This window comes from Solea solea, chromosome 9 (genome assembly GCF_958295425.1).
Source record: "Solea solea chromosome 9, fSolSol10.1, whole genome shotgun sequence".
Taxonomy (NCBI): domain Eukaryota; kingdom Metazoa; phylum Chordata; class Actinopteri; order Pleuronectiformes; family Soleidae; genus Solea; species Solea solea.
Window position 1 is genome coordinate 7,233,226 of NC_081142.1, and position 23,813 is coordinate 7,257,038.

At 41.3% G+C, this 23,813-nt stretch overlaps 1 protein-coding gene across 10 annotated transcripts in view; it reads left to right on the forward strand.

Annotated features, from left to right (window-relative positions):
• The window catches only part of fryl (furry homolog, like), a 60,564-nt gene that overhangs the window by 28,475 nt on the left and 8,276 nt on the right, over nt 1-23,813 (forward strand). For 6 of the 10 annotated variants that reach the window (XM_058639008.1, XM_058639007.1, XM_058639000.1 and 3 more), the window contains 43 exons: nt 1,684-1,728; nt 4,658-4,761; nt 4,876-4,984; nt 5,098-5,184; nt 5,269-5,440; nt 5,529-5,661; nt 5,742-5,849; nt 5,964-6,201; nt 6,329-6,505; nt 6,734-6,820; nt 6,903-7,171; nt 7,363-7,570; nt 7,736-7,860; nt 7,952-8,009; nt 8,098-8,189; nt 8,296-8,468; nt 8,555-8,715; nt 8,795-8,905; nt 9,470-9,624; nt 9,711-9,810; nt 9,927-10,095; nt 10,244-10,512; nt 10,598-10,738; nt 10,851-11,019; nt 11,128-11,212; nt 11,425-11,537; nt 11,617-11,767; nt 11,853-11,956; nt 12,042-12,224; nt 12,587-12,788; nt 13,141-13,262; nt 13,354-13,541; nt 13,875-13,969; nt 14,073-14,665; nt 14,872-15,140; nt 15,228-15,368; nt 16,155-16,355; nt 16,458-16,619; nt 17,064-17,138; nt 17,313-17,489; nt 19,249-19,449; nt 20,569-20,760; nt 22,861-23,282. In XM_058639008.1, the coding sequence (XP_058494991.1) occupies nt 1,684-1,728; nt 4,658-4,761; nt 4,876-4,984; nt 5,098-5,184; nt 5,269-5,440; nt 5,529-5,661; nt 5,742-5,849; nt 5,964-6,201; nt 6,329-6,505; nt 6,734-6,820; nt 6,903-7,171; nt 7,363-7,570; nt 7,736-7,860; nt 7,952-8,009; nt 8,098-8,189; nt 8,296-8,468; nt 8,555-8,715; nt 8,795-8,905; nt 9,470-9,624; nt 9,711-9,810; nt 9,927-10,095; nt 10,244-10,512; nt 10,598-10,738; nt 10,851-11,019; nt 11,128-11,212; nt 11,425-11,537; nt 11,617-11,767; nt 11,853-11,956; nt 12,042-12,224; nt 12,587-12,788; nt 13,141-13,262; nt 13,354-13,541; nt 13,875-13,969; nt 14,073-14,665; nt 14,872-15,140; nt 15,228-15,368; nt 16,155-16,355; nt 16,458-16,619; nt 17,064-17,138; nt 17,313-17,489; nt 19,249-19,449; nt 20,569-20,760; nt 22,861-23,282 (7,136 nt within the window). The remainder of the gene's footprint in view (nt 1-1,683; nt 1,729-4,657; nt 4,762-4,875; nt 4,985-5,097; nt 5,185-5,268; nt 5,441-5,528; nt 5,662-5,741; nt 5,850-5,963; nt 6,202-6,328; nt 6,506-6,733; nt 6,821-6,902; nt 7,172-7,362; nt 7,571-7,735; nt 7,861-7,951; nt 8,010-8,097; nt 8,190-8,295; nt 8,469-8,554; nt 8,716-8,794; nt 8,906-9,469; nt 9,625-9,710; nt 9,811-9,926; nt 10,096-10,243; nt 10,513-10,597; nt 10,739-10,850; nt 11,020-11,127; nt 11,213-11,424; nt 11,538-11,616; nt 11,768-11,852; nt 11,957-12,041; nt 12,225-12,586; nt 12,789-13,140; nt 13,263-13,353; nt 13,542-13,874; nt 13,970-14,072; nt 14,666-14,871; nt 15,141-15,227; nt 15,369-16,154; nt 16,356-16,457; nt 16,620-17,063; nt 17,139-17,312; nt 17,490-19,248; nt 19,450-20,568; nt 20,761-22,860; nt 23,283-23,813) is intronic. The other 4 variants (XM_058639003.1, XM_058639006.1, XM_058639009.1 and 1 more) reach the window with 2 other exon arrangements.

The following is a 23,813-nucleotide window of genomic DNA, read 5'->3' on the forward strand; positions in this document are numbered from 1 at the left end:
GTGAAAGGTGTGCTCTGTGGCTCTGTCTAAAGGTCATAATGTTCTCTCTCTCTTCCCCCCCCCCCACCCCCATGATCAACTACCAGATCTGGATAGGGATAGCACTTGATTTAATAATACAATAATAGAACCACAACTGCTAAAACCTAATTTTCAACTAATTGATATTCTGAATGGACAAAAAGCAAACATGGAAATGAAAAACAAGAATTATTAACCACAAAGAAGTTCACAGTTATGTACTATGTCAGAAATATCTCATTTGTGGCTTTACTGAATATATTTCATCTGTCATGTTCTCTCAAGTGCTGTTTTAACTCAGGTCTGTTATGATTCCTTGTGAACCTATTACAAACGGATCAAGCCTACTTTTCTCCTCTTCCTGACTATCATTGAGAAAATTCAACCAAGAGGGCGACTGACCAAATCACTGACTGTCTGACCGACTTATTGTCCTTTCCGTTCTGCATAGATTACCTTTTTTAGGGATTGTATGAGTTTGTAGTGGATAAGTTCCTGGTTGCATCTTTGTGATGGTGGTCTCTGTTGATGTGAATGGCCATCTGTCTTTTCAGTGATCTCACTCCAGCATCTACTTTTTACTATTTATAATCAGTTTTGCCTTCCCGCATTTGATTTCATTTAATCAGTTTCCTGAGTGGTGATCTTGATCCTTTTGATTGGGGTGGTTTTGCCAATTTGTGTTTTGGTGAAGTGATGATTTCAATGATTTAGGGCTTCATTTACAAAACGTGATTTTAACCCTCTGGCTGCTAATGAACATTTTCCTTTGTATTTGTTTAGAGTTGGGCTTCACAGAAAGGTCATTGTACAAAAAAGATTTTCATTATTTTAAATAGGTAAAAAATGTGTCTTTCATATTCACAAACTTCTCATTGATTTCTGTTTCCCAGGAAACATCATATTTAAAGTAAGGATGGAGAGGTTGTTACTAAAGAATGTAAGACCAAATTAAGAGTGGAATAGATACTTCAGTATAGTAAAACTGATGTGAATTTATAATATAAGCAAATTCATTGATGAATTCATTGATTAATTTCCCTGATGTATTTGCATGGTCCTATGAATGAAAATTTGTCACTACTAGTAAAAACAGGATTTTATAAGCTAACAAAGAATATAATTTATGCAGTACTTGTGAAGCCCAACTTAAAAGCCCACAGGGTTAAAATAAAGATTGACATATATTTTAATGGACTGCTGACTTGGGGGTTGCTTGTTGTAAGCTTTGTGGGAGAAGCAGGCTATTGGTTTTATTCCCAATCATTTTCCATCTAAATCGTTACATGTTTTTCCTCATATCCACTCCTCTATTTATCTGTATTTTCCATTGATTCCCAGACCACAGCACACCATATGTTTTTGTTTTGCTAGGTTTAGCTCACTCTTCATTAAAAATGTCACAACAAATACAAAAACTTTGCATCACCTACATGCCACTTGTGAATCCACAGGTGGCATTTAAACTGTGTTTCATTCCAGTAAAATAACATAGATTTTTGTTCTCTCACATTGACAAGGGTAAAGTTTGTTGCACTACTCTTATCATATTTGTTTAGTTAATGTTTTTGTTTTTGCCTATAACTTGCATGTGTCCCTCCCCAAATCCTACATTCTTTGTCTTGTCATTTGATCCTTTTTTCTCACATTGACTCGCTCCAGATGCCGTCTAACAACAGCATCCGAAAGCAGATTGAGACCCTGCAGGTGAGTTTACTGGTGTCAGCAACCTGCCTGGTGCTCCCGTTCTTTAGCACACCAGGGGCCTCATTTATAAAACTGTGCGTAGATACGCCTGAAAAGTTGGCGTACGTAGGAAACACAGAATTTGCTTACGCAAAAAAATATTCGGATTTATAAAACCATGCGCACACATGTCCCCCGCCAGTTTCTCTTTATAAATCACAACCAACTCAAAATGCGGCGCAGCTTTTGTGGGCTTCAGGTAATGCCCACACATGACCATAAATAGTCAGAAGAATCCCTCATATTAATATTCATTGATCGGAAGTGACTGGAAAATCATGGCAAACACAGCATAGGAAGTTCACATAATCAGTAATTGAGGCGAAAAAAAATTTGTATACAGTTTTGTCATCACTAATGACAAAAAAGATTTTTAGAGTGACGGAATGTGGCAGATGCTGTAAATGCAGAAGGTCAATGTTGCTGCTCCACAACAGCCCACACTTAAGTCCCGCTGCTCTCCGCACTGTGGGTTCTCCACCGTTTGTATAGGTATCGCCTGCAAGGTTCGTGAATAGTTCGAGGACATTAGACATTGTAAGAGTGTTTGTCAATTTGAACGTACAGTAATCGCATGTTATAGAAGCCAGTTTCTGTGCATGCTGACGCTGGATCCAGTGTGGCACAGAGATCCAGCCGGACAGTGCGTGAAAGTCAGAACCGGTTGACAATCCATTCATCATCACTGCACCTGCAGATGTGACTGTTTTCTGAAAATTCTCTCCCTCTGACGCTTTCGTTTGATCCTCTAACGGAGACAAACCAGCTTTTGCATCATTGCGCATTCTGATAAATGACAGAAAAATAGTTGGTTTTATAATAATTTGAAAAAGGTATTTTGCAGTAAAGCATATCAAGTATTCATTTATTTGTGTGTGCGTGTGGAAGGTGCGCGTTTCATGGAGTATCAGTCAAACAGGTTGTTTATTTGTGTCTCAAATAAAATCTTTCCTGTCAAGTTTGTTTTTTTTATAAATCCCAAACTTTGCATAGAAAGTGGCGTACGCAAGCTTTATAAATGAGGCCCCTGGTCCTCACCAGGACGTAGGGAAATACAGTTCAGCCTGCTTGGCTGAAGGTAGTCGGTTGTTTGCTTTTGTGACGTGCCACTAAAGTGTTACTCAGTGAAAGTAGTGAACTTTGTTGTGACATTGTAACCTGTGGTGTTGCTTTAGTTGTGTGTGTTGAGTAGTCGTGATGACCTTTGTCAGGTATTAGATGATTACTATATTTGTCTGTGTTTATCAGGGATACACAATTTATTAGTCAGTGTATCTGTATTGTACAAAGTAGTCTTCTGACGTTGCCTTTTTGAAAACAAACTTCACATTTAACATTGTGCCCCCTCCTATTTTAATAGGGTCAGAGAAGCATAGAATGAAAAGAAAAATTACATGCATTTGTGGAATTTGGAGTTTTTACAGTGTGGTGTGATCTTGTTACAATGTTTTTCCTCTTGTAGTTGTTTTTAGGGTAACAGGCTTATATGCTTTTCTCAAGAACATGCCTCATTGGCTGTTGACATGAGGGCTTAGGCCTTATCCACACAGGAACAGGACTTTACCAATATCAACTTTCGAAAAAAAGCTGATACGATACAAAACTATTGCAGATTCTCTTGAGCTCGTTCTCATGTGACAGTGGTTCTTTATGTACCTCTCTGTACCTATCTTTTTTTCATGGTCTCAAGCTTATTTTTATATCATTATGTAAATTCTTCATATTGACATACTTAAGATAACAAAAAAAAAACTAAGAACAAAACACCAACTAGTGAAATTCTGACCGGTCAAAAAGTAAAAATTCTGACCTCATGCAGCCGAAGTTTAAAGCCTGCATTTGTTTGTGCCCAGTTGTCTAATGTTCTGTATAACTGTGATTTGTTGAGTTGCAGATGGAACGATTAAATGTAGTTGCAGTAGATAATGGGACTGTTTGACTGTGGTTTGTACTTCAGTTCTGTACAGATCTGAATTGTACTGAATTTAAAACACTTCCTAGTAACAAAGATTTAGCCAGGTTTCAAGATGTCGGTCTCTGACATAACATATTGGTCTTTTGCTCTTTTTATGGTATACCATGCTCAAGTCATTGCGTGTTGTACTGTGCCAGTCCTGTAAAAGAGATCTTTTATAATTATGGGACAGGGTCATGCCACAGTGATCTCTCCTTTAGCTGTGAAATCACAATGAAGCAATATATTTACAACATTAATGGCACCATTTTTAAAACTTGTGTATGAAAGTTGTTCGCATCAAAATATGGACAATAATTAATTTTTTTTGTCTGTGCTAAATGTACAGTTTGTGCAAATATTGGACCTCCAGTAGACCATCGGGGTAAAACATGTCCTTTTGTTAATCCTTGAACCAGGATGACATGGCACATAACATGCTATGAGCTCACAATATGGCTCTGTGCATGTATCATACAAAACATATCCTCAGCATAGCAGATGGTTTGACTAAACTCCTGCACATGATTCTGTTTAAGTGGGTATAAAAGTTTGTATTGTAATGACTGAAATCATTTCTTAATGTTGACTCCCTCTGGCTGAAAGTGACTGTCCCCATACTCGGTGTTCCTTCTTACAGGTCATAAAATTGTGATGACATCTTCACAAATAAATTGAAATAAAAACCTTTGAAGCTTAGCATTTTTAAGACCGTGTGGACTTTTGACTGTGATGCCCAGTGCCCTATGACTCACTTCAACCCATACACTCACAGTGAAGATCAAATGTGTCCATAAGCTGTTGAACTTGTTGCACAGCTTTAATATGTACAATCTGACTTTCTCCAGTAGACAACAACATGATCAGGTGGGTTGATGTGATTGTTGTGATAAATTATAGTGATTCAGTTTTGGATTATTATATTTACATCCACAGAACAAAGACCCAAAAATGTCTCGTGTTGCTCTGGAGTCGCTCTACAGGCTGTTGTGGGTCTACATTATCAGGATCAAGTGTGAGAGTAATACGGTCACACAAAGGTCAGTTCCACAGTCAACTCCACATTGACCCTCAGTTTATATACACTAACACAAAACTAAGCCTAAATAGAAGTTGTGTAATGATTTTAAGACTTTCTCTGTTTTTCCTTTTAGCCGTCTTCTTAGCATCGTTTCAGCACTTTTCCCCAAAGGTTCGCGCAGTGTCGTGCCAAGAGACACGCCCCTCAACATCTTTGTCAAGATCATCCAGTTCATAGCTCAGGTAAGCTTGAAGCATGAATGGATGTAATAGATTTCAGAACTGAAATAAATCGTGGTATAAACCATTGTAGTAACTTTTTTTGGTATTGCTGTTCTGTTTGGCTGTTGCTACAGGAAAGACTGGACTTTGCTATGAAGGAAATTATCTATGACCTCCTGTGTGTGGGCAAGTCTCACAAAACGTTTACCATTAACCCAGAGGTAATCGAGATAAGACTTGATCTGATGGCGTATCTGTACTGTTGGTTGGATTTCTCTAATCCTCCTCTTTCTCTGCCTTGCCAGAGGATGAATATCGGTTTGCGAGCCTTCTTGGTGATTGCCGATAGCCTACAGCAGAAAGATGGGGAGCCTCCTATGCCTACAACAGGAATCATCATGCCCTCTGGTAACACCTTACGTGTCAAAAAGATCTTCCTTAACACCACTCTCACTGATGAAGAAGCCAAGGTCATAGGTTGGTGCTATTCTTAAAACTTGACTTTTAGATGGGCATTTTAAAAACCTTTGTTGATTTGTGTAACAACTGTGCTGGTTGTTTCCAGGCATGTCACTGTACTACCCGCTAGTAAGAAAGGCCTTAGATAACATCCTACGACACCTTGACAAGGAGGTTGGGCGCTCCATGAGTATGACCAGTGTACAGATGTCCAACAAGGAGCCTGAGGACATGATCACGTGTGTAACCACAGCTGCTATACAGTCAATCTCTCCATCTCTATTCTGCAACAGCATGTCATATATTGTTTGTGCTTTAGGGGAGAGAGGAAGCCAAAGATTGATCTGTTCCGCACATGTGTGGCCGCCATCCCAAGACTGATACCAGATGGCATGAGCAGACAAGACCTAATAGAGCTTCTCGCCAAGTAATTCACCATCTCTAGCCTTACTGCAGATGCGTCACTACAGAACACACTGTAGGTTTTGGTGCCCTCTGCTTGTTCTCTAATGTCTTCTTCTGACACCCTCTTGTCCTCTAGGCTGACCATCCACATGGATGAGGAGTTGCGGGGCCTTGCCTTTACAACTCTGCAGGCCCTGATGGTTGATTTCCCAGAGTGGCGTGAGGATGTTCTCTCAGGCTTTGTCTACTTCATTGTCAGAGAGGTGACTGATGTCCACCCCACCCTGTTGGATAATGCTGTCAAAATGCTTTTGCAACTTATCAGCCAATGGAGGCAAGCAGTGCAGAGCAGCAATAAGAGCCATGATGCGCAGGTTGGTTTCTACTATATAACGTTAATCCCTTGAGAGTTAATAATTTAGTACTCTATGCTCATGTCATAACATTTATTCAGTGATGGTATTTGCACAGAAATAACAAAGGCTTTTATTTCTTGAACAGAGCTCCAGCAGTGGACGTTCTCTGTCTCTGGACCGTATTCATTCTCTTGGCGTACTACATGTAGTTGAAGGTTTAGCTCTGGTGGTTCTGTGTAGCTGCCGCCCTGCTACACGCAGGCTGGCCGTTAATGTCCTCAAGGAGGTCCGTGCACTGCACACAGCACTGGGCATTGGCAAGGTAATCAAACTTAATATGTACGACTGTTCAGAGTTGTTAGATTGTTTTTTTTGCATGTACTCAGTTGGTCAGTTGGCAGTGGTGTTTTATAGAAGTTGGGATCCATCTGGTTAGATTACTGCCTTCTTCTGAATGTTATATATTATTTATTCTCTTTCCTTCCCCCTCTCCTATCCTTCTATCATCTTTTCATCTTCTCTATCTCCTAACATTTGTTGTGTCTTTCAGGGTGATGAAGAGTTGGCTATTGATGTAATGGACAGACTAAGCGCATCTGTGTTGGAGAGTTTCATTCATCTCACTGGAGCTGATCAGGTACATAAGCCTTGTATATTTTTCAGACTCATAAAACTTGCACATATACTCTTGAGACTCAGCTCACCTCTTTTCTCTGCAGACCAACCTGCTATATTGTCCCAGTGGGATTGATCTTCAGACGCTTGCTGAATGGAGCTCCTCTCCCATCAGCCACCAGTTTGATGTGGTGAGCCCCTCACACATCTGGGTGTTTGCCCACGTTACTCAGGGACAGGACCCCTGGGTCATCAGCTTCTCCAGCTACCTGCGGCAGGAGAACCTGCCCAAACATTGCCCCACTGCCCTCAACTATGCCTGGATGTTTGCCTACACCCGACTGCAGTTACTGTCCCCCCAAGTTGACATCAAGTACGTTTGATGTCTGTGTTGTTTTTGTGGCTTTCTGTCATTGTGGCCGTTTTCATGTAAATGGCCACACCGAGATGATTGGGTGATAATTCATCTTTGATGTTATTATATTTTATGGCAGAGTTCATCTTTGGGATTTCTAATGTCCTGCCCATTTTTATCTTTGACCCTCTCTATGTGACCACCTGCAGTAGCCCCATCAATGCCAAGAAAGTGAACAGTCTGAGCAGCAGTGACTCCTACATTGGTCTTTGGAGGAACTACCTGATTCTCTGCTGTAGCTCTGCCTCATCTTCCTCCTCCATGTGTTCCTCATCCTCCACCTCTGGCTCTGTCCGCTGCTCCCCACCTGAGACGCTGGCGTCAACGCCGGACAGCGGCTACAGTTATGATTCAAAGGTCAGAAACATTTGCGCACACATCACTTTTTTGAAAGGTTATATTAAGACCTACATCAGTCTCCTTACTAGTAACTAACAATGAACATTAAGAATCTTCTTTATTTGAATTGATTTTATCTTTATACTTAAGTCTTTAATTTGCTCTTTCTGTGTCTGTGCATAGATTGTTGGAACTCCGTCCCCCTCCCTTTTGTTCAAACACATTGTTCCAATGATGCGCTCTGAAAGCATGGACATCACAGAATCTCTTGTGTTGGGGCTTGGCCGGACCAACCCTGTGGCCTTCAGGTAACCAACAGATGACATGATTCATACGTGGACCTTTGTATTTGTACTTAATTACATATTATTTATAATTTATTTGTTACATATTTTCCAGAGAGTTGTTAGAGGAGCTAAATCCCATCATAAAAGAAGCTCTGGAAAGAAGACCTGAAGTAAGTTCACTGTTACATTTTTGTCAGTGTTCCGTGAGAAAGAAAAGATGGTTTACTGAGTTTCAATGCTGCTGTCTTTACTCTGCAGAATATGAAGCGGCGCAGGCGTCGTGACATCCTCAGGGTCCAGCTGGTCCGGATATTTGAGCTATTGGCTGATGCTGGTGTCATCAGTCAAATGTATGTAATTGACACATTTTCACAGTATGGGAAGCAATTGAATTGCTCTTCCATAGACCTACCTACCTATATCATGTATTGTTTTACTTCACTTTTCATTTTATAGAGCCAGCGGAGGGTTGGATGGAGAGAGCCACTCTCTGAATAGTACGCTGCTGGAGTATGTTGATCTGACCAGGCAGCTGCTTGAGGCTGAAAATGACAAGGACTCTGATACACTGAAGGACATTCGATGCCACTTCAGTGCTCTTGTGGCTAATATCATACAGAATGTCCCAGGTACTCCGTATACCTTATTTTAGATTCTTATTTGTATTGAATCTTTAAATTTAGTGCCTTGGTTCACTTTTGTTACTTGTGTTCAGTTCACCAGAGGAGGACCATCTTCCCCCAGCAGTCGCTGAGGCACAGTCTGTTCATGTTATTCAGTCACTGGGCTGGGCCTTTCAGCATCATGTTCACTCCCCTGGACCGCTACAGTGACAGAAATATGCAGATCAACCGTCACCAATACTGTGCACTAAAGGTACACACAAAACTTGTTAAAAGATATGAATGTTTGAATTCATGTTCGCTGATAACTAATTAACTTTTTAATGTCCTAGGCCATGTCTGCAGTGTTGTGCTGTGGACCTGTAGCTGACAATGTTGGCCTCTCCTCTGATGGCTACCTCTACAAGTGGCTGGACAACATCCTGGATTCTCAGGACAAGAAAGTAAGTGAAATGTTTTATGGTACACAATCACTCAAAAGCTTTTGTTAGTTTGGCCAGGGAACACAATGTCAATAATCAATGAGTACTAGATATTGGTTTAAAGTAGGAGTGTATATGGTCAAAGAAGAGTCTTCTTTTTTTTCCTGAAATCATGTTTTCTGAATGCACCAGTTGAAGTCCACTTAGAAACCATATATAATTATAGTGTCCTTTACAACATTGCCAGACCAAACAAAACCAAAATACTTCCTGGGGTTAGTTATGTAGCATAGGTTGTTGTACCATGACACTGGCGCTACACAGTGGTGGTCAGAAGTACTACAAGCGGACACCATTTCATTCAGAAAAAACCCACCCAATAATTAAGAAAGTAATTTAAATTTTAACCATCATCAGGTAAGTGACAGACCTTTCCCTTTGTAGCAGTTTATTGTGCCCACAATAATGTTACTTCTTTATACTTGTTTTAAATTTTAAGAAATCAGTTAATGTAACAGGGATGTGTGCTGATTGCCTGAAGGAATTTACCTAAGGTTCTAACATTTTCTGAATCCTCCTCTCCAGGTTCACCAGCTGGGTTGTGAGGCTGTAATGTTGCTGTTGGAGCTGAATCCTGACCAGAGCAACCTCATGTTCTGGGCTGTAGATCGCTGTTACACTGGCTCCCGTCGCGTGGCCGCTGGCTGCTTTAGGGCCATCGCCAATGTCTTTCACAACAGGTACCACATATTCCCAGTTTCGTTTTTTTTTTATATATATATATGGGTATTTTGTCTATCTTGATGTGTATTATATTTTTTCTTAGGGATTACCAATTTGACACTGTGGTGCTGCTGAACCTGATTCTGTTCAAGGCAGCAGATTCTTCCAGGGAAATCTATGAAGTTGCCATGCAGCTGTTACAGGTCAGAATTTCTGTCACATAAAATGTTCAGTTGTGCATATCTACTACACATAACACTTCTGTATTCACTTTTGGTGTTGGTTAAATGTGTCGCATTTGTGTATATGGAAATAACAGATCCTGGAACCCAAACTCTTCCGCTATGCCCACAAATTGGAGATCCAGCGAACAGATGGCATCTTGACCCCTCCCTCACCTCTACCACACCTCTACTCTGTGTCTTACTATCAGCTGTCTGAGGAGCTTGCAAGGACTTACCCAGAGCTAACTCTGCCCATCTTCTCAGGTATGTGAGGTTGTTGGCAGCCCTTTGATCAACACACCTTGGATTTTTGGAACAGTTCAGAAGATGTTAATTATACTGTTCAGAATAAAAGATTAAAATAAGGTTTGAACCCAAGAAAACACATACCTTCCAACTGTCTACGCTACAGAGGTGAGCCAGCGTATCCAGACAGCACATCCTGGTGGCCGTCAAGTAATGCTGCATTACCTCTTGCCTTGGATGAACAATGTGGAGCTGGTTGACTTTAAACCAACTACACGGCGACCAGAGGATTGTGGCAGTGTTGATGATGAAGAGGATGCTCATGAGCGGGAGACCATGATGGTCAACAGTAGGCGATGGCTCCATGGAGAAGGCTGGGGCTCCCCACGTGCAACAACCATGGTGCTTAACAACCTCATGTTCATGACTGCTAAGGTGAGCCTGTCAGTGTAAATATAATCCTGGTTTGGTAAATGTTCATTGAAGACATTGTTTGATCTCAAAATGTTTGTTTTTACAGTATGGGGATGAGTTTGCTTGGTCAGAGATCGAGAACGTGTGGACCACTTTAGCAGACAGCTGGCCAAAGAACCTCAAAATCATTCTGCACTTTCTCATCAGTATGTCGGGAGTTAACAGTGACCCCAGCCTTTTGCCCTATGTAAGTCCCAGCACGTTAATGTTGTGCAGTGTATCTGTCATATCCTCATGTGCAGCATATGCCACTTTCTCCTCATGTTTCTGACTGTGACATATTGTATGCGTGTCCTCAGGTTAAACGTGTGGTGGTTTACTTGGGCAGAGATAAGACCATGCAGCTGCTGGAGGAGTTGATGTGTGAGCTTGAGTTAACTGATCCTGTTTGCTCAGCTGTCACTCACATGGACAACCCTCCTTACTACCGCATCACCTCCAGTTACAAGATCCCCTCAGTCACCTCAGGTAAATGAGCATTAGAAATTTATTCATTCTTAGATATGGCCATGTTGCCAATGCTAAATAATTTTTTGCCACTGCATGCAGCTCAATATCTTGTGTCTCCTCTCTCAGGAACAACTTCCAGCAGCAATACCATGGTGCCAGGAAATGATGGTCATCATGATAGCAAGATCAAAGACTCTAACATGGAGGACAGGTACAAGATAAATAACAGCACCATTCTAATACTTTTAGGAAGTGATGGGAGGAGCTGATGGGGCTTGTCAGGTCTGCAACACCTTCAGAGGGCTGGGAATGTATAAACGTACTTCAAATTTAAGAAGTGTTGCCCTGTGTTTACTTAAACACAGGGCAAAGACAATTCAGTCGAAACATGTTGGTTTTTAACTAAGCATGTCTGGTCTGCAGTTACACCCACTTGGATATCTACAGTGGCCTGAACAGTAACCTGAACCGCCAGCACCACCGTCTGGAATCTCGTTACAGCAGCAGCTCTGGAGGCTCCTATGAAGAAGAGAAGAGTAAGAGAAAAAAATGATTTGCAACTCTCCCTCACAACACAGTTACAATACATTTCTGATAATCTTGTCCCTTCTCTAGGTGACTCTATGCCACTTTATGCTAACTGGCGTCTGAAAGTGATGGATCACAACCGGCCAGAGCCTCTCCCCTTCCCTCCAACAGGCGGCTGCTGGTCTCCGTTGGTGGACTACTTGCCAGAGACCAATACTCCTGCAGTGCCACTCCACCGGTAAACCATATACAACCTTCAACTCCTTCAACATTACATGGTTGTTCTTTTCATCCAAGTCAAGCTTTGTTTTCTGTGTTTTCAGGTGTAACATAGCAGTAATTCTACTGACAGACCTCATTGTGGACCATGGGGTCAAAGTGGAGTGGGGGGCCTACCTACACCTCTTGTTACATGCAATTTTTATAGGTCGGTTGCTTTCTAAACAGTATAGTAGGACAGTCGGTGGTGATGGACTGAATTTAAACTATTTTTCCTTGTTGTTTATCTCCAGGGTTTGATCACCAGCACCCAGAAGTCTATGAGCACTGCAAACGTCTACTGCTTCACCTGCTCGTCGCCCAGGGAGCTAATAGCAATGTTCAGTCTGTGGCAATGGTGCTATTGCGCAACAGAGACTACAATGAACCAAGGGTCCTGACTGTGAAGCCAGTAGCTCCAGAGTTCAACCTTACAGGTCAGTTCAGCTGTGTAGCTTTGGGATGGAGAAAGAAAGAGACGATAACATTCAAGCGACTAGAGATATAATTCCCCACCAGCTGTAGGGAAAGTAACAAAAACATTGCTTTTATTGTTGTCATTTGTTGTTGCCATAGCAGATCACAGAGTGGAAGCAACAAACCAATCCCACAAGACTGGGTTTCCTGTCTCTCAATATTACCATTTAATTTCCATTGTTTTGAATGTTAAACTGCCAACTCCCATTGAAAATATCTTCCCTTAAGACATCTAAAAGATTGCGGTGCTGTTATATCATTAAGAAAAGACATTCCTACAGAACATACCATGTATCTTGATGTTTGTAATTTGTTTTTGAAGGAGTTCAAGACCTTTTGCCAGACTGTCAGCCATCACCTATGACGGACTCTGGTCTCAGCTCAAGCTCTACATCCTCCAGTATAAGTCTGGGGACAGGGGGGACTGCTCTGCCCCACCTCTCCCCCACACTCCTCAGTGAGGTGGATGCCACTGCTGAACAGGACAAGAAGGCTAAAGCTCTCATTGAGTTTATCACATCAAGGTTAGAAAGACCCTGTTTCATAAAAATGTGGATTTCTGAGAAAGAAAGCTTCAGATACTTGTTAACTGTTTCAGCCCTGCTGTAGTATCTCACATGTATTGGTATTAATCATTGCGCTAGATCAATACACTTATATTATTTTACTCATGTTTAATTACTGTATTTGCTTTCATGCTTTCATCAGTGTCTGAATGGACTGGGTATTTTTGCTTTGCATGGGTTTGATGATGGAGTTGGTATAATTGTATTCTTTTTGCCTGGTGTGATAATGCGAAATGCTGTGGTGTGGCATAATTATTCTTAACAGTTAACAGGTCACAATGCCTAATGTGTGTTTGTTCTTGCCTTGTAGGAAGAAGGGCCCACTCTGGAACCATGAAGATGTATCCCCCAAGAACCCCAACATAAAGAGTGCTGACCAGCTGAGTGTTTTTGTCCGACACGTCGTGACTGTCTTCAAACATTCTCAGTCAGGTCTGTTTGGTTTGTTGCTGCTCGTTCTCCCTGGCTCACATGTGTTGGACATCTTTGTCATCACCTTTGTTGTGCATGTGTTACTCCACAGGTTTCCAGCTGGAGCCATTGCTTAGTGAAATAGCTCTTCAAACAGCTCTGTCTTGTCCTTCTCGCCACTACGCTGGACGCTCATTTCAGATTTTCAGGGCACTCAAGCAACCTCTGACTCCTGCAACGCTGTCTGACATTCTGTCTCGACTGGTAGAGACAGTAGGTGACCCAGGAGAGGAGGCTCAGGTAAGAACATTGCATGGTCTTGCTCTGAAGTGTTCTTATATGGAACAGGTCGATGTACTTGATGCTGAATGTGAGTAAAACAATCACGGTTAAGTGCATCTGATTGAGCCAAGTAAAACCATGTTGCATTTTCTGATTCAATTGTACAGTAAGATTCCCCTCATCTTGGCAGATACAGGTTGGCACTGAACATGCTACAGTGCACAGAACACAATTTGCTCTGTGTCATGAGAGAACATAGTATATAAGCATGAATTAAAACATCGAGAAGTGATTAAAAGAGTCATCTGTGTCTTAGTTGATGGACTGATTGCTGTTGTTTTTGCTCTTCAGGGCTTTGTCATTGAACTCCTCCTGACACTGGAGTCAGGCATTGACACACTAGCAGACACGGTCAAAAACTATGACCTCCTCACTGCCTTAGCACAGTAAGCCCTACTCCTGATAACCTCACTAAGATTTTCCCTATGTTTCTCACACTACTCTCGTTATCAAACTAATATGTGTTTTATTTTTTTGTTTTTTACACAGAACCTCTCCACGTGATTTGTTGGGGCCCAAGTTTGCTTCTAACAGGAAAAGCACAGGCCAGCTAAACCTAAACAGTGGTGGCCTGTTTCATTATGTCCATACGCGCAGCAACTCTCTGCGGGCTAATCTGATGGGTGAACGGAAAGGTGACCGACGCAGGAGTAACACCATAGACATTGCCGACAGACTTGGTGGTAGCCACGGAAATCTAGCACGCACACGGAGCTTATCATCGCTAGGTGGGGGAGGGGGTCAAGGGGGGGACACCATCCCCCCTGTAGACCCTGCGAACCTGATGGCCACCGTGTTCTGGATTGCTGCTTCACTGCTCGAGTCCGACTACGAGTTTGAGTATCTGCTGGCCCTGCGGCTCCTGAACAAGATGCTGGGCCAGCTGCCTCTGGATCGTGCAGATAGCAGAGAGCGTCTGGAGAAGATCCAGGCCAAGCTGAAGTGGTACAGCTTCCCTGGCTTGCTGCAGCTCTTCCTTAAGGGCTTCACCTCTGCTTCTACTCAGGAGCTCACCATCCATCTGCTCAGCAAACTCATCAGTGTCTCCAGACATACACTGGTAGACCCCACACAAGTAGCAGGTTAGCAAGCAGGACTAAGAATATGCCTTATGCTGTTTCATTGTTTGTCTTTTCTTTACTTTTTTGTAATTTAGAAGCTTTTAGTTGTTCAGGTAGAAGGCCTTTTAATGTAAGCTTTCCTTGTTCTCCTCCCAGCACTTAATTATCAGTTGTGATGATAACTATAAATCATTTATGTTCCCTGTGTTCCTGGGACTTGTCTGCAGGTTTTCCCTTGAATATCCTGTGCCTCCTACCACATCTCATCCAGCACTTTGACAGCCCTACTCCTTTCTGCAAGGAGACAGCTGATAAAATAGCCAAGGTGTGTGCTGATGAGAAGTCAGCCACTCTCTCTAACCTGGCCCACATGATGAGCCTGTACAGCACACACAGCTATTCCCGTGACTGCACCAACTGGATCAATGTGGTATGTCGCTACCTCCACGATGCCTTTGCTGAGATCACCCTGAACCTGGTCACTTACTTGGCTGAGGTAAGTAAGGTCAAGATCAAACTTACTGTTCTTAGTTCCTTTTAGTAAGATTCTAAGCAATCAATTGTGTCTCCCTATGTCTCTCAGTTGCTGGAAAAGGGTCTTCCCAGCATGCAACAGTCCTTGTTGCAAATCATCTACAGCCTACTGAGTCATATTGACCTTTCAGCAGCCCCTGTCAAACAGTTCAACCTGGAGATCATGAAGATCATTGGCAAATATGTTCAGGTGAGCCTTTACCACTCTTCCAGTTTAGTTTTCAATGCATCCAATGGTGGACTCCACTGACTCTTCCTCCTCCAAATTCCAAAACCTATGAAGAGACTATGAAACCCAAACAATTTACAATTTCAAAACAATGATACACTGATACAAACATACTTATGTATAGTATATTTAATTTCTGGCAATAAACCCTCCTAAATGTTACACATTTTTGATTGCTTACATTAATAGAGTGTAATTGAGGATGTTTACCAATTGGCAACATGTGTAGGGTTTGATATGTCTGTGTTTTTAACAGACCCATTTTCACATATATCTTGATGTGTATGAATACTGAGACCATCACAAATGACAATGAGAAACCGTATCATATCTTAAATGGTCTCTAATGCGGCTGCAGCGTTTGCTTTTACCAGCACTATACGCGTCTCACTCACATGCTGCTACTGTCAGCTGTTATACCATTATTGCCTCAGGCTAATTCTGTACTAGCTTACTATCACTGTTGCTTTGTGTTGAAGCTATTGTATTTGTGTTTCTACATTATTCCAGTGCATGCACAATGTGAGTCATATTTGTTTGCTGGCCTTTTAAGGTTCCTTGACATGAATAATATGCAGCTTGTCATAAAAAAATCAGAACAAGATGTACATGTCTTCAAAGATTGAATCTATAGCTGCAGTGGCTAAGGGATTATTTAGCTTTCTGAGTGCAGATATGTCTATTCATGTCCATACATGCTACAAAAACGTCCACTTGGCCTGATGTCTTTGTGATTTTTTTTTGCAGAGCCCACATTGGAAGGAGGCTCAAAACATTTTAAAGTTGGTGGTTTCTCGCTCAGCCAGCCTTGTTGTCCCAGATGATGTGCAGCGATCCTACAGCACAGAATCATGTGGATCTCCTGAAATTGCTTTTACACGCATATTCAACAACTCTTCAAAGGAGCTGCCTGGAAAGACTCTAGACTTCCACTTTGACATCTCAGAGGTTAGTGTCTGCTCTCTCTACACTGATCTGACTGTATTTATTTTATGGATATCCTTTGTTGATTTTTTCTTTTTTACTAACTATTGTTATTTGGTTTCAAAGACACCAATCATAGGACATAAATATGGTGATCAGCGCACTGCAGCAGGCCGCAATGGAAAGCCGCAGGTGATTGCTGTAACTAGGAGTACCTCCTCCACATCATCTGGATCCAACTCCAATGGTCTGGTGCCAGTTAGCTGGAAGAGGCCTCAACTCTCCCAGGTACTTGCACAAGTAGATGCAAGAGACAACACTGTACTAACCCAAACCAGAAGGTAGGAGGCAGCACTGACTTGAGGTGAAATCTCACCAGAGCCAGATGTGCCTCATCTTTGCCTGTTGTCCTAAACAAAGTCTGAAACAAATCAAAATTAAAAAAAAGGGAATTGTACAGTGGGGTAATATCATGACATGAATGAGATTTTGCTATTCTTTGCTATTCAGATGTTCAAGTGAAAAGATATATCATTATTATTATATTATATTACAGTTATATTTTCCATTGTGCAGACAAAAGCCATAAATGCATTAAATGCTTAAATAATGTGAAATAATCATTTTTATTTCACACTTGTATTTTAATTGATTGGGGTTTGACTGGTGTGCACAACTAAGATATTGTCACATATTTTCCAAACTGTAAAACCACATGCTTTTTGGTTACAGAGAAGAACCAGGGAGAGGCTGATGAATGTGCTGTCTCTATGTGGCCCAGAGTCTGGCATCCCCAAAAATCCATCTGTAAGGCTCCTCTTTCTCTCTAAAGCCTCACACGGGGCCTCTTTAATGTCATTGTTGAGAATTCTGCTTCTTGAGTTGTGTTCCTGTTTTCTCCATGTTTTCGTTATTTCTCTGTTTTATTTTTTATTTGAATATTATAACTATAGAGACTGTATTTCCATCTTCCTGATGCAGGTGGTGTTCTCATCCAGTGAGGATCTGGACTCTGCTGACCAGCAGACCAGTCTCATTCCCACAGTGGAGGAGGTGGTCAGAGAGGAGGAGGTGCAGGGAGAAGATGCAGGCAGTGAGCAGCAGTTTGGTGTCTTCAAAGACTTTGACTTCTTAGATGTAGAGTTGGAAGATGCTGAGGTAAGAATTTACTCTAAATTGCTTTTACTTAAACTGTGTTGTTTTGTCATCTTAAAATGATTGTATTTTTTCAAAATTACTCTGTTCTGTCACTGTATCACTCTATCATACTAAATTTGGTCATTTTGTTCCAGCTTAGCATTTGTCTTGTTTGTCCAATTTACTGTACATCTTATTTGTCTTGACTGCAGTAGTAGTAGAAGTATTATAGGGTCATTTTCGTACCTGTTTTAATTCTACTAACCCACTTATTCCTTCTCTTCTCTTGCCACAAGGAATTGCAGGTAAGTGAGGGCCCAAGTGCTTCTAAATCTGCTTTTTCACTAAGCGATACAAGTCAATTCAGCTCGCCACGGTACTGATTGTACGTGGAAACGCGGAAAAGTAAAAGTAAAGTGGGATGGCCACAGCTGGGTCACCTACGTAAATACTGCGACATCATTCAAGATTCAAGGTTCCTTTATTGTATTTTTGACAGATAAAGACTATACATTTTGTTACTTGGATCCAGACAGAGCACAGTTAAGTGCTGCATTCAATCATAAAATGCAGTAATAGGTAGGGCTGCACACTATAACGCAAATCTATCGTCTTCATCATATCAACACGCACAATATACGTATTGCAAACCACCGCTTGAACTGCAATATAGGTTTCCCCCACATTCAGTCAACAGTAGCGTGCTCTCGCTTATTTTATATCAGATCAGTATGTGTTTTTAGCCTGTTTCGCCATAATTTCCTCTCCTCTCCTCCTGCCTAGTTCTGTGTCTCGTGCAGCTGTGGTGGAAGTCCTTTATTACATATAATATTAAAGTACTAATAATGTTACCGAGTTGTTACGAGTGTCTATACTGTGCAGCTAAAGAGAAAATAAAGAGACGCGGGACTCCTTGAATGAACATCAGCTCACTGGACTTTATGATTCTTCACGCACATACAAATCAACTTAACTTCTCTTACCCATCAGCACTTCCTTTCACCCTGGCCCTCAAAATAAGAGCCACTGGCTTCGGCTATAACTACTACTTGTAGAAGCCTTTTGCACTTGGCAATAAAAAAATTAATCTAGTTTATTTTTGTCCGTTTTTGTTATTTATAATTCATCTTTAGTATTTATCAATACATAACAAACGTACACTTTTCTTTGTTTCTCTTAATTTATTGCGAGTTGTATCGCCCTCATGTTCAGCAACAATATCGCACATCGCATTACTTCCTAATATCATTTAGCCCTAGTAATATACTCAATATACTGCAGTGTGTCCAGATCCTTTATTTATGAACCCACTATGCTAGGCACCCCAACCGATGTGAGCTAAAAAGGCGGACAGTATTGAGCGGTTGTTTTGCTACCTTCACAGCTTTTTATAATTAAAACACAAATAACTGTGCAACATACAAAACTAAAGCAAACTGTACCGCTTGGTGGAAATGGAGATAAGGAGCTGCTGTTCTCTGCCGTGCCCCAGTGTCTTTGTGTTGTCACCAAATCGATTGCTGTTTTATCTCATGATTTTGTTACTGTGGTTGTGAACCCTTTACATTTTCAAATTAGAACATTGCATTGCACACTTCCCCAAAATGTGAAATGAGATATTTCATCTTACCCATTCTCATGTGTTCATATTCTCATATTTTTTTTAAGTTGTTGATTGCTTTTTTGTGTCCTTCTTTGTTTTGTTGTCTTGTTTTGTAAACCTGGTTGTTTTGTGCATTGCCTATTGCCTCTCACCGCTTTTGTCCTGATTGTCCTACAGGGGGAGAGCATGGACAACTTCAATTGGGGGGTGCGTCGTCGTTCCTTGGAGAGCATGGACAAAGGGGACACGCCATCTTTGCAGGAGTGCCAATACGCAGGCAGCACACCAAGCCTCAACCTGACCAACCATGAGGACACGGATGAATCATCTGAGGAGGAGGTACTGAGTGCTAGCCAGATTCTCACCCGCTCTGGCCTTGTAAGTCTCACTCTAAATCGGGTTTCCTCCCCTCCCACCCAACCCACCATGCTCCTCACACAGCCCGCTGGCATGGTGTGCGTGTGTATGTGTGTGTACTGAGCTGGACCTGCTGCCAGAGTGGACGGGGGCTAGATGCTTGCTTCTTTGCTGGTGGTAGACGCCCCTTTCAAACCTTAGCTCAGTCCCTCAACTGCGGACTGCTCCATTAATGCTACTCTGCTGTCTTTATTTTTTACAGTAGGTAAGTAGAGTGTAGGGAAATTCAAACACATTTGTTCAGTTGAATTTTATTAAGATAATTTCTGGATTTTAATAATTATATAAAATTCCAATTAAACAACAAGTGTTAGAACTCAGAATAACAGCATGTTCTTCCATTTTTGTATTTTGCATTGTTCTTCAGCTGCTTCTCTCTAAAACTCTCTCTCTCTCTCTGCCGTCCTTTGTTTTTCTTAACAAGCAAGACCATATCCAGAGCTGCTAATATTATTAATAGTATTATTAATATATATACTTCACTTCAGTCTAATGGCGATGTTACCTTTCCTTCCCCCTTCTGCTTTTCTTGATCTTGGTAGTGCATGGTGAGAGAATGAGCTTTTGCCTCTAGTTTTGCTTTGAAAATATTTCTTGTTATCTCGGTATTATAAAGTTACAAAAATTAGCATGCAGCATTTTGTTTCGCGTAAACAGAATTTTAAACAATTTTATATATTGTTAATATTATTGACATTGGCATGATCTCACTTTTTGCCTGAAGCTATTTTAAAGTGAAGAGTCAATATAACAGGAGACTAAAATGACTAAACATACTCTGCTTGATAAAGAAACATCAATTAAATAGTTTTCGTGAACTAAACAAGCAGCAGAAATCATCATAATTTAAATACTAAACCTGGAAATATTTTTAATTTAATTCAGAACTAAAATTCTGAAAATATAAGTGGTCAGTTGGTGCTAAAGTAATTATCAGCAGTAGTAACAGAAAGGTCTTACTGAACATAACGGATGGAGTGAAATATCTATTTGACATTAAAGCTGAATGTTTTATTCTGTACGTTTATCCAATGTCTCAACGGTGAGGCTGATCTGTACTTTTTTATGTTACTTCTCTAGCTTAACAGTGACTCTGCCACAGATGACACCGTATCCAACCATGTGGACTCCTTGCAGCAGTCTCAAGAATCATCCAGTAGTGCACTGACTGAGGAGTCGACTGTCCTTCCCTCACTACCCTCCCTTCCTCAGCTGGATAGCCCCATTTTGGAGATGGCCCACTCAGACAGTACCAGCAGCCAGCTGCCTGAGGTGCGATCAATCGGGAGCAGCAATAAAATGTGGTGCTCGGGTTCTTTCTAGCTTGTTTTTTTTCTGTTTGGCCTTTATTTGCTTTTGCTATAATTTTGTCTGGCACTGAGTCAGAAGATTAGCTGCCTTCAGATAGCTTTGGTTGGGGGTATAAGCTTATGGTTCTGTAATTGTGCCTTAATTGTGTCCTCTGCTTCCAACTCCTACCACCGCTTGCTTTTATTGCTCTGCTCTGGGTGTGGGTGCTGAGATGCTTGCTCTTGCCCCTTAAATATCTATGTCGTGGGGCTTGCTTGTGTGATTTGGGTAGACATGAAAAACTAACGCTCACCTCAGGTCAGCTGTTACTGCTCACCTTCAATAACACATCAACTGACCATTCCAACTAAATCCACCATGTAAAACTTATGAAATGGAAACCACCTCCTTTACCTTCGGCCGACGCATGTGTGAGTATGAGTCCATTACAAGTGGTGTGTTAATTTTAACCATTATTGTTCTAACCATTGAAACTCCTTTAATTTGCTACCATATTAACATGCCATAGCTTTTCTTATGATGAAGAGCTTTGCTATCTACTGCTACTGATATTTATCACGTATACTAACAATGGTGAGTATACTCCAGTCCAGATTTGCATGTGAAAGTACAGTGTGGCAATTGCTGTAATTAGGTAAAAAACAGATATTTATCACAGGAATAGTAGTATCTCATACACATACACATAAGTCGCTGTTGCTACCCCTAAACAACATTCATCTATACACAGAACTGAATGAAACTTTCTAGGAACTCGGTCCAGCCAGCATTCTCAATGTCATTCCAAGGACATCTCCTCCATCACAGCCCCAGCTCTTAGTGTAATGAGCCTGAGATAAAACCATCAATACTCTTACTCATTCCCTTCAGGATGGCCACGGCCACTTCTAAAAGCTTTCTGTAATATAGCTGCTGTCTCAGTGATGTACTGGCTGCTTGCCACACTCGGCTTTCCTAATGCATTAGACTTTTAAATTAAAATAAATAAAAACAAGACGAGGGGGCGGGGGAACCAAGTGTGCCTAATTAGAATCCCTCCTCTGTGACGTCTCCAAGCATAATTCCTTTTATTGTTAGTGCTTTAAATCAACATTGTTAGTATTCATATTTATCTACATCAACATGGGTCATATACAAATGGTATTTATCTATGTTTCCTGTGAGTTGGACACTGTGATGGGTTTGATAAACCACAAACAAACTACAATCTCTATGCGTGTGTGGTATCCACTTTTAGTGGCTGAAGTCGTACGTTGCAAATAGACTCCATCATTTGTGTGTAGTTATGGAGTGTAAGTAATTCGCCCATTCACATGTAACACGTGCCATCTCATTCATCCCTTGTCATGTTGCCTCCCACTCCATGCCATTTTACCACAATGCTACAGTTTTATTGGAGCTGAGGTCAAGTTTTTATTGGCATTTCAGTGATGGAGTGAAATTGGCTCCTTTTAATTGATTCTTTTTCTTTACTTTCTCACAAGAGACATTTCCTTAAAGAGAGACATAGAGAGGAATCTCCAAGGATGTGATCACTGTAAAGGGCGTTTACTTGAAAGTCCCTCTTGAGTCATTTAAACTAATATATGTTCTAAAGTATAGGCCATAGTGGTCTTAATTCAGCCTATATAAAGGTTACATGGTCAATCTATGCTCTCCAGTTGACACTAAGAGAAGCCATGGAAAAGCAGGATATAACGATAAAAATAATCTTAAAAGGGTGAATATATAATGACTGTACATTACAATTCACATCACTTAAATGTCAACCACCATTACCTGTGTACAGACAGATGTACCAATGTCTCAACAGTGTGGATGGAAATATAATTGGGCTAAACTCAGGCTTGGTTAAGGCGGAATATTACTATTTGAAGCTGTCATATTACTTGTAAAACAGTAGATATTATTATTATTATTATTATTATTATTATTACTACATTATTTTACTGGTACAACTCCATCTTGGCAATTTTTAGAAGCCACAGTAAATCTCTCCATGTTGGTTACTACATGCCAAGCTGCACCTGAGCATCCCCCTTGTGTTACTTTGTGTTACAGGATGCTGTAAGCATGATGGCGGTCGATGAGTTGAGCAGCAGTGTTAGTGATGACACGGGGTTTTGTAGTGCAACCCCTCTGCCCTCTGACCCTCCAGAGCTGTGTTACCTCCCAGACTCGCATGATCCTCAAGATTCTCAGTATGCTCAGGACCCCCAAGAGACCCAGGACCCTCAGGAAGACCTGGATCCAGCCCCCCCTCCTCCTTTGGCTATTGACACCCCACCGGGGTCCCTCTGTGAGGAGGAATCCCAGACGGTCCTGCCTCTATGTCTGCCTCTGCCACCAGAGTCAAAGCCAGATCCTGATCCAGACCCAGACAGCACCTGTGGCTATTTGTGGGAGGAAGATGTAACACAAGCACTCAAAGAGCTGGATGAGCGCTGTGAGGAGGAGGAGGCTGACTTCTCTGGCATGTCCAGGTATGTGGATCATAATTTTATTTTGCACAAGGACCAAAGGATCCTGATTTAAAAGGTTCACTGTGTAGCATTTGGTAGAGTTAATTGGCAGAAATTAAAATGACTACCAATTAGTATGTTTGCATAAGTGTATATTTGCTTTGAAATAATAAAAAAATGTTATGTAGCCTTAGAATTAGCCTCTTGCCCCCTAACAGGGCAGAGGCGGACACACTTCACTCAATAAAAAGATTCCCCACCAGTGCTTGTATACTGGGACAAGGACAGTTGTCCAGTTGAATGGCATGTTTTTGATTGTGGGCCTAGGTCCCCTGGTGGCCAGCAAGGTACTACATTTGGTCTATTAGGGGTTTAAAAAAATTTGCTTTGTATAATGTTCATAGATAATGTATCAGGCACTTCATTTTTGAACCCTTGATATGAAAAAGACCTGATTCTAAATTCAATGTTTTCCAAATGCAAGTTTCTTGAATAGATAAGTTATCTATAGAAATATTAGATCTTATGTTATGGTGTGATCATCAGTGTTGT